This window comes from Antechinus flavipes, chromosome 1 (assembly GCF_016432865.1).
Source record: "Antechinus flavipes isolate AdamAnt ecotype Samford, QLD, Australia chromosome 1, AdamAnt_v2, whole genome shotgun sequence".
NCBI lineage: Eukaryota > Metazoa > Chordata > Mammalia > Dasyuromorphia > Dasyuridae > Antechinus > Antechinus flavipes.
The window spans coordinates 666,919,877-666,930,839 of NC_067398.1; the positions used below are offsets into that span (position 1 = coordinate 666,919,877).

The 10,963-nt window shown below is 37.0% G+C and overlaps 1 protein-coding gene across 1 annotated transcript; it reads left to right on the forward strand.

The window, feature by feature from the left end:
* On the forward strand, positions 1 to 948 carry LOC127543467 (olfactory receptor 1361-like). Its single transcript, XM_051969573.1, has one exon. It carries the CDS (start codon positions 1 to 3, stop codon positions 946 to 948), a length of 948 nt encoding a protein of 315 aa, XP_051825533.1.
* The last annotated feature ends 10,015 nt before the right edge of the window (positions 949 to 10,963 follow it).

The window sequence follows — 10,963 nt, forward strand, 5'->3', positions numbered from 1 at the left end:
ATGGAAGGGAGAAATCAGTCTGGAATCTCAGAGTTCATCCTTCTGGGTCTTTCAGAGGAGCCAGAGCAGCAGAGACTTCTGTTCTTCCTGTTCCTCTTTATGTATCTGATCACAGGGCTGGGGAATCTGCTCATCATGATGGCTATTATCTCTGACCCACACCTCCATACCCCCATGTATTTCTTCCTCAGCAACCTGTCCCTGGTTGATATCTGTTTCACCTCCACCACAATTCCCAAAATGTTGAACAATCACATATTCAAAAACAGAACAATCCCTTTCGCTGGGTGCCTGACACAAGTATTCTTCTTCATTTGGTTCGCAGGGATCGATAGTATCCTTCTCACTGCCATGGCTTATGACCGCTATGTGGCTATTTGTGCACCACTACACTACAGCACAGTCATGACTCCGAGGGTCTGTGCCATTCTAGTACTAGTGTCTTGGTCTTGGGCCTGTGCTAATTCCCTGACACACACTGTCTTGCTGACCCGACTCTCTTTCTGTGGCCACAATGAAATCCCTCACTTCTTCTGTGACCTCAGTCCCCTTTTAAAGTTGGCCTGCTCAGACACCTTTATCAATGACTTGATGGTCTATACAGTAGGAGCACTGACAACAATTTTACCCTTCATTGGAATCCTCATCTCCTATGCTCACATTTTCATGGCTGTAATGAAGATCTCATCTGTGAGTGGGAAGCAGAAAGTTTTCTCCACCTGTGGATCCCATCTCACTGTGGTCTGTCTCTTCTATGGGACAATCATTGGGGTGTACTTCAGCCCCACATCCACCCACACAGCCCAACAGGATACAGCAGCAACTGTGATGTACACTGTGGTCACCCCTATGCTGAACCCTTTCATTTACAGCCTAAGAAATAAGGACATGAAAGGAGCCTTGAGGATGCTTATTATTAGGAAATTAAGATTCATTCTAGGAGTATGAAATATCTTCCTGAACAGACAATTATAATACTGTGGGAAAAGATTGGCTATGAGTTTTCTCTAGTGTCACAGGAAATCAATCTGTTGTTCTCCTGACCTTGTGACTTAATGGATAGAGGAATAAATCAATTATTAGAATTTCTGGTTCTAGTGCTTTTGTATTGAGGAATTGTGCATATTGAATGAAACACACTGACTCGCTATTATGACTGAATTCTAGATGTGGATAAGTTCCTTTCCTATTCAATTGTAGGTCTACATCATTTCTATTTTGGTAGAAAATTTTATATATTTGTGACAAGTGGGAAAATTATGTTGCATTATGTAAACCTAATCCCACATGCCTAAGAAACTGGGTTACTTTCTCCTATTGTTCAGATACCCTTAACTAAGGATATGGGTTATACTGAGCAGAAACCCAATCAAATCCAAAAATTGATGCAAGGATTTTTCTCACTATTTTACAACTCAAGAGCCCATGGATGTCTTATGGGAAAATTAGTCCCACACTAGCCCTTGAAATATTGTTTCTCTATTCTTTTGATTGAAAATAGAGTCTTGGTGGGAATAAGGTACTTCTTTTTCTAATTTTAGGGAAGTACAGCTGTTTACCATGCTTTTTCCCAATTCAGAAAGGCCCTAATCTTTACTCCAATTAAAATTAGATTATGTGATTATATATCCTATATTGTATCCTGTTTTTTATTTTCTTTTCATGAATAAAACTTTATCTCCTTCTATATTCAGGTCCAATGACAAAATGAGAGAGGCCTGATCCCAAACTGTTATTTAATTAACATGCATTGCATAATAAACCAATATACTTAGAAGCTCAAACTTAATTTCCTCAGACAATTCAGATTTCAGTCATCACAGCTTTTGGCAAGTAAAATCAGGTCAAGTTAGGACTCTGACTCCCTAGAAAACAGACTTTTAGAAAAACTCCCTAGATTACTCAGATTAATCTTTCACTGAGGGAATTCTTTGCTGAAGACTGCTCCCCAGAAATCAAATCCTTCTTCATTTCAACCTTCTTCCAAGCTAAAGTAAGGTTTTCTCCCACACTGTTGGGCAAGATTTGCCTACATATTGCAAGGAAAGTTATCCCGACTCTGAATACTGGGGAAGGTTTACTCCTTTATGGTTAGTAATGATTTTATCTAGATGTGGATAAGTTCCTTTCCTATTCAATTGTAGGTCTACATCATTTCTATTTTGGTAGAAAATTTTATATATTTGTGACAAGTGGGAAAATTATGTTGCGTTATGTAAACCTAATCCCACATGCCTAAGAAACTGGGTTACTTTCTCCTATTGTTCAGATACCCTTAACTAAGGATATGGGTTATACTGAGCAGAAACCCATTTGACCTCCAAAAGAACTACAAAAACTTCAGCATTGTCCCCTAAATCCCATCTCACTTAGGGACAACTCCCTCAGCCAGTTTTTGAAAGATTTCTTTAGCATACTAAAGAGTGGAGTATTATTTGACTTACTCTCTTCCCCATGAAGACAAAGCCCATCTGGCTATTATCAGGTGTAAACAATTCCCAAATTATTCTGTATTTATAGAATGATTGTGAGGATTAGACTCTTTATTGACCTCCATTCTCTATTCTGAGCATCTTTAAGATCTGGGTATCTTTAAACATTTGAGAGAGAGATTAAGATATATTTTAGATAGGTCTGGGACCTGATCTGCCAGGTATTTCATCTGGCTCATCCTTGACCCCTCACTCTGAGCTACCAAATTCTTCCCTGGTCCTGAGAAACTCCCAAATCTATATTTCCCCTATAAAAGACCTGCTCATGATGAAGATCTTTGCTAAGTTCTTTACAAGATTAAGCCCACTACAACACACTCTCTCCCCCCCATAGTATCTTCCCTCCAATGGTGTCTTTTTCCTAATTTGTAACTAAATCTGGTTAGTCTGCAATACTCCCCTATGAATCTAACCTGCCAATCAATGGTATACTCCAGGCCTCATGGCATATTCCTTGAATGGATATTTCCAAATTCCTTTCCTTAATAATAATAACCCTATTACTCTGTCATATCTATTTCATATTTGCCACTTCTGATGCCTATTTTACTTCTTATTTTGTCTGTAGACTCTTCTCCTGAATAAACCTGTCCCATTAAACAGGATGAACTCCCACTAGGATTTTATTGAAAACTTAGCTTCATACATGTTGAAGGCTTGAAGATAAAGGAAATTGTAGAAAAATCATTAAGGAGTTTGGAAATTAATCATTTTAAGATCGCAGTAGAGCGCTCCTGAGACTTTATCCCAATGTAGATGAAATACAAGTTTTAGTATCCAAAGGTGTATGGATAAGAGAAATGGGAATGCTCATAAATTTTGATCTGATAAGGGAATCAGAAAAGAATAATTTCAGGATCCATGTAGGAAGACAAATCAAATAAATTACAAATAAATAAATTTCAGGATCCATGTGGGAAGACAGAGCATAAAATGGACCCAAAAAGAACAGTGGGGTATACCTACTTGAGGGTAGAGGGGGCATAATTGCAAAGTTCTGAGAATAAGAAATACAACTAGAAAGGGAATGAAGCCTAGCCAACCTTGATCTGTCTCAAAAATGAAGATTTCAGGAAGCACTTACCAATGGGAGGAGGATGGCTTCACTAAAGTTATCTCCCAGAGCAAGAAGGCCAAAGGTATTGACGAAAGAGGAAGAGGTTAGTTGAGGCATTGTTACAAAGTCGTGAGAATCAGAAACAGAGCCAGGAGCAAATGAAACATTTGAGGTTGTCCTCTATTTCAAGGAAAACCTCAGTGAATAGAAGAGGCAGGAATACAACCAGAAATCAAGATGATATGAAACATCAAATCAACAAAAAATTAAAATTTGTTAAATAAAATGTAGCAGAAAAATGGGATTATTTTCAAGGTCCCTTTCATCCCTGACACTTCATTATTCTATGACCTAGGTTCAAATATTTCCTTGATCACTCTTTAATTGTATGATTACAATTAATTTCAATTTCCTAGATTCACACTTTAAAAAATAACAGAATATCCTCATTTTGTGGACTTAAAATATTATAGAATCTATCCTCTCTTGAAGCATAATTCTTTTCTCTAGCACCAATTAATAAAATCTCTTAAATACCTTCCTACTGGTACTGTAGCTACCCTATACTGAATAAACAAAAAATGAGACATGAATGTGATGGGATTACATTGTAAGAAATAATGTATACAGCTTACCTGGGAAGACATGACTAATATGTAATACAATAAGTTAAGAAAACAATAATTAAGTTGCTACAAGAACATAAATAGAAAGAATGACAACCTCAAAATAATCAAAATGTGGATGTGAGAAATTACAAAAAGACAAGCTCAACCTCAAGAAGAAAAAAAGACATTTTTTCCCCACTTTTACTGAAGTGATGGGTCAGTGAGTGTCAAAAATGGCATATAGTATTGGATTATTTTCATGTATTGATTTATTTTCTTAATGTTATTTTTCTTTTACTTTAAAAAACAGAAGCCTTTCAGGACATAGGCAAGTTGGCAAAGTAAAGGCAGAAACTTCCAATGATCTTCCCTAAACTGCCCCAAATTCCTTTGAATAATGATGCTAAATGTGTTTTAGAACATCAGAATACAAGAAAAGATGAGGTTGAACAATTTTCCAGCCAAAAACACCTTAGAAACTCATCAGGAAAGATCTGTTGCATCAGGATAGGAGCCCAGCATGCAGATCCAGTGCAGCCTACACTAGGGCAGCCCCAACCCTGACACTAGCAAAGCAGGAATGTGCCTAAGGACCTTGGAATCAGCAGCAGTATTGGTGGTTTCTAGACCTCTTAGCCCAGGGACACCAAGGATAACTTGGAAGGACAGCAGAAAAGATTTGTCAGTAGGATTATAGGACATTCAGAAACCAGCAAACCTCATGAACAGTGGTGATGTTGCCAGGTTCCATAGGGTAAAATAGAAATTGAAAGAATTCACTGATCACCTCCTAAAAGACATCCAAAAATGAAAACTCTCAGGAATATTATAGCCAAATTCTGGAACTCCAAGGTCAAGGAGAAAATATTGCAAGCTTCCAGAAAGGAAAAATTCAAGTACAAGTGAAGCTACAATCAGAATAGCACAAAATAGAGCAACTTCTACATAAAGGATAAGAAGGCTTGGAATGCGATATTCTGGAGAGCAATGGAACTAGGATTACTACCAAGAATCACCTACCACGCAAAACTGAGAACAATTTTTTAGGAGAAGATATGGAAATGCAGTGAAATAGAAGATTTTCAAGTTTTTGTAATGAAAAGACTAGAACTAAATGGAAAATTTGATTTTCAAATACAGAACTCAGAAGAAGCATAAGTAATCAGGAAAGTGATGTCATAAGGGACTTTAAAAGGTTTATCTCTTTACCTTTCTACATGGGAGGATAATACATGTAACTCATAAGAACTTTCTCATTATTATGGTAGTTAGAAGGAGTACACATAGAAGGCACAGGTGTGAGTTGAATATGAAGGGATAATATCTAAAAAGAAATAAAATTAAGGGAAGAGAGAGGAATGTACTGGGACAAAGGGAAAGGGAGAAGTGGAATAATGTAAATGGTCTGCCATAAAAGAGGAAAGAAAAAGCTTTCCACTGGAGAGGAATAGGGGGAAGACAGAGAATTAGTGAACTTCACTTTCAGTAGAAGTGACTCAAACAGGAAATAGCATACATACTCAATGTGGGTATATATTTACCCTGCAGGAAAGTAGGAAGGGAAAGAAATACAGGAAGGGAGGAGGGTAACAGAAAGTAAGACATGTTGGGGGAAGGGTGCTCAGTAGTGAAACACTTTTGATAAGGGTCAGGGTGAAAGGAGAGAGGGAATAAAATAAATGGAGGGAATATAGTTAGCAATAGAAATTGGGGAAAGAATTTTGAAGCAAGTTTCTCTGATGAAGGTCTAATTATTGAAATGTATAGGGAACTGACTCAATTTTTTTTTTAAAAAGCCATTCCCCACTTCATATATGAACTATGCCCAAACGGCATATCTTTCACCTAATAATACCACTATTAGGAATGAATCTCAAGAATTTTTTTAAAGAAAAATTACTTATATGCATACCAAAATATTTCTAGCAACTCTCTTCTTATAACAAAGAATTGGAAGGAATGGCTGAATAAATTGTGGCATGTGATTATAATGGAATATTCAATGTTCTATGAGAAATGATGGGCAAGATGCTCTCTGAAAAACCTGGAAAGTCCTCCATAAACTCAAGCAAAGGCACTGTGGGATGATCAGTTATGAATGACTTTGCTATTCTCAGGAATATAATGATTCACAACTACTCTGAAAAATTTATTATGAAAAACTCTGTACCTAGAGAAAGAATATTGAAGCATTTTTTTTAATTTTCTTTTTCTTGAGGGTATTGGGCAGGGGGAGATCTATATTTTCTTTCATAACATGACTTCTAATGGAAATGTTTTGCATACAGTGGGAGATATAATCATTAACTGTACAAAGGTGGCCTAGACCATAGGGTCATCTTCTCACTGGATTGAAGCAACAGTATGAGTCAGTAGTGCCCTGAATATCTGAGCAGCCTTTTTAAGGACTACATTGCTGATCTCCAGATGCTCATTTACTATCCCCTCACTTTTTTTAATTTTTAGCTCCATTTTAACAATGCTTGTTTTAACCTACAGAACTAACTCCTTGTCTAATGATCTTGCAGTTTGTCAGAAAAAGAAATTTATATAAGATTTCATTACTCCTTTCTTCTCTCTATTCTTCGTTTTCATCATTCTATCAACCTTGAGCAGATACCCATACCTTCTTTTGATTTCTTCTCCAAAAAAGGCGTTAAAAAAAGTCCTTTTTATTATTGGTTGACACCACCATACTCAACCCATTCTAAGCTCCAGCATTCCTGACACTGAGCTTATGAAACTGAGAGATACATATGTATTCAACCTCCATTTCTTCTTACCCTTGTTTCCAACTATTGAGTTGATTTTTTTCTTTTAAAATTCTGATGTGATTGATGAGTTTCCAATAAGCCATTTTTCGCTTCTGAAGACAAATAAGTTATTTTTATCTCATCAGAACTATTTGGACTTAAAGAATTTCCCTCTTAAGAACAGAGAACATTATATCAAATAAAAACAGACTGAATATAGACTTTGGATTAAAAAAACAAACAAACAATTAATACCATACAGAATTCAAGACTGCTGGTATATGTTCTTTTCTCATCAAGGTGATTTTTGTGAAGTGTAAATCTGACCATGACATCCATCTGGTCAGATTTACACTTCACAAAAATCACCTTGATTATAATCCTCCTATTATAGTCAGCAACATAGGTAATTTCCTCTCTGGTATTTAAAGCTCTTCAAAGCCTCATCCTCTCTTAACATGTCTCTTTTCAGCATCCAAATTAAAATTAAGCAAGTTTGGATCACTTCACAATCCTACTAATTATTTTTCAACTTGCCTATTTTCCCAGATCCTCTTCAGCACTGACCATGCTTGTTTTTGCTGCTCTCTGCCAACTTTCAAGGTGTCACAATTTCATTTGCATTTCTATTCCTTTGATTAATTTGAAGCATGTTTTCATGAGGTCATCATTGGTTTATAATTTTTCTAACCATTCTTTGTTCATATTTTCTGATGTAACATTTGGAGGATGGTTTTTGTGTTACATATATTGCTATCAATTTTATGTTTATTTTAGAAATACTATCAGAGCTCCCACTTTGGAGACATCAGTTAACTGATGAAGATGTCTGAGCAGGCCAACTTTATTTTATTTATTAAAGATTTTTATTTACAAAGCATATGTTTTGTGTGATTGATGACATAATAGTTCTCTAGTTCACATATACTTAGTCTGATGTAATGATGTAATTAGACTGAGATATTTAAAGGTTGAAAGGACTGGAGACAAGAGCTCAAGCTCGAGCTCAGACTCAGACTCAGACACAGAGGAGACACAGAAGACAGAGACAGAAACAGAGAACCTCCTGGTGGCTCTCCTGTCTTCATCACTCTTCCACTCCTTGCCCAGAGATCTTCCAGAGAAGTAGTCCAGACATTACACTCCTCTAGCTGGCAGGTAGCCCAATATATGTTAAATATGTTGAAATACATGTTAGATCCCATATGTGTATACATGTTTATATAGTTATCTGGTTGTGCAAGAAAAATCAGATCAAGAAGGAAGAAAAAGAAAAACTGAGGAAAAAAAGCAAAATGCAAGCAAAAAACAACAGAGAGAGTGAGAATGCTATGTTGTGTTCCACCCTGTGTTCCCATGGTTCTCTCTCTAGGTGTAGATGGCCCTCTTAATCACTGTACAAGTGGAACTGGTTTGAATCATCTCATTGTTGAAGAGAGCCATGTCTATCAGAATTGATTGTTGTATAGTCTTGTTGTTGCTGTGTACAATGATATCCTGGTTCTGCTCATTTCACTTTGCATCAGTTCATCTAGGTCTCTCCAAGCCTTGCTGAAATCATCTGAGCTGGCCAACTTTAAAAGGAGAATGAGGTCATAGAAAGAATGAGGGATTTCATTGTGCCCACAGAATGAGAATCAGGTCAGCAAGATGGTGCATGTCAAAGCAGTAAAAAAGGCCCAAGACCAAGTCACTAGTACTAAAAGGACACAGACCATTGGAGTCATGACTATGTTGTAGTGTAGGGGTTCACAAATAGCCACATAGTGGTCAGAAGCTATGGCAGCAAGAAGGATATTATCAATCCCTGTAAACCAAATGAAGAAGAATACTTGTGCCAGGCACCCAGCAAAAGGGATTGTTCCTTGTGCAACAAGAGAACTGTTTGGTTCTGCACACATATATTGTATCTAGGATATACTGTAACCTATTCAACATGTAAAGGACTGCTTGCCATCTGGGGGAGGGGATGGAGGGAGGGAGGGGAAAAATCGGAACAGAAGTGAATGCAAGGGATAATGCTGTAAAAAATTATCCTGGCATGGGTTCTATCAATAAAAAGTTATAAAAAAAAAAAAAGGGATTGTTGTTTTTTTGGTTATATGATTATTCAGTATGTTTGGAATTGTGTGGAGGTGAATAGATGTCTACAAGGGATAAGTTACTGAGGAAGAAGTACATGGGTATGTGGAGGTGTTGGTTAGAGCTAATAGCCATAATGATGAGCAGGTTCCCCAATCCTGTGATCAGGTACATAAGGAAAAACAGGAAAAACAAGAGTCTCTGCTGCTCTGGCTCCTCTGAAAGACCCAGAAGGATGAACTCTGAGACTCCAGACTGATTTTCCCCTTCCATGTGTCTATTTGGAAGCAAATAGAGAAGGAATAAAATTAAAATTTAAAACATTCCTTTCATGGTTGATTTGAAAGTTTGTGTTCAATAAAATCAGCAAATACAGAATTAGAAAAGAAATATGAGTGTGGGAAACTATAAAATCTCACTACTCATAAAATTCAGGCCTTATTAGATATAGTACAGGAGCAACTTGACCAAGGAGACTTAGAACCTTCTCTAAGTCCTTGGAATTCCCCAGTATATGTTGTAAGAAAGAAATCTGGAAAATGGAGGATGTTGACTAATTTAAGAAAGGTAAATGAACAGATGGAAATTATGGGAACTCTTCAGCCTGGACTTCCATCTCCTACTCAACTGCCTAGAGAATGGCCTCTTTGGGTTATAGACATTAAGGATTGTTTCTATTCTATCCCTCTAGATAAGGAGGATATGAAAAGATTTGCCTTTTCAGCGTTAACTTAGCTGAGCCTTATAAAAGATATGAATGGACAGTTTTGCCGCAGGGAATGAAAAACAGCCTTACTATGTGTCAAATGTATGTTGTTGCTGCTCTTACTCCAGTAAGAAAAGCATTTCCAAAAGTAATGTTACTGCATTACATGGATGATATATTGGGATGTGCACCTGAGAAACATGTCTACAAAAGACCATAGAAACACTAAGGATTGTGCAACAAGAGAACTGTTCAGTTCTGCACACATATATTGTATTTATATTGTGACATATTTAACATGTATACGATCATTCTGGCTCTTATTATCCAGGAGAAATAAATGTAATATCTGATTCCGCCTATTCAATAGGTGTGGTACAAAGAATTGCCATAGCCCAGATAAAATGTGTAGCCTCTAATATATATCAGCTCTTTAAGGAACTTCAAGAGCAAGTGAGAAAGCATCCAGGTAAGATTTATATCTTTCATGTCCACTCTCATAGTGAACTTCCAGGTCCTATTTTTGATGGTAATTCAAAGGCAGATAGCCTTCTAACTATATTGACCAATACTCTTTTATTTCAAGAAGCCCAAGAATCTCATTTTAAATATCATCAGGCTGCTCGAGCTTTACATTTACAATTTGGAATAACAAGAGAGGAAGCTAGAAGCATAGCAAAAGCCTGTACAGCTTGCCTTCCTTTCTACGCTCCTACACTGTCTCCAGGGAAGAACCCTTGTGGTTTGAGACCCAATGCAATTTGGCAAATGGATGTGACATCTTTTTTGGTCATCTGTCTTTTATTCATGTTGTAGTAGACACCTTTTCAGGATTCACTTTTGCAATACCAGCAGCAAAAGAGACAGCCCGAGTGGTCACTGAATTCCTTAGCCAAGCATTTGCAATTATTGGTGTGCCACAAGCAATAAAAATAGATAATGGACCTGCATATACTTCTAGACATTTTGCACACTTTTGTGCACAGTATAAGATTTTACAAACTTAGCACTGGCATACCCTTTAATCCTCAAGGACAGGCATTAGTAGAGAGGAAAAACAGAGACATTAAGAAGCTCCTCCAAAAACAAAAGAAAAGGGGAGCCATAGGTAACCTTAGAGAACTTCTAAATCTAGCTCTTTATACTATTAACTTCTTGATTTTTGCCAAAGATGCACTGCCCCAGCAGACAGGTTTTATAACCCACTGGAAGGGCAGTGTCCAGTGTGAGCAGCTCCACTATATTTAGATAATCACCAGGTGCTG

What these genes read in the sequence shown, in the direction of transcription:
- LOC127543467 (XM_051969573.1), top strand. Translation starts at nt 1, where the DNA reads ATGGAAGGGAGAAATCAGTCTGGAATCTCAGAGTTCATCCTTCTGGGT.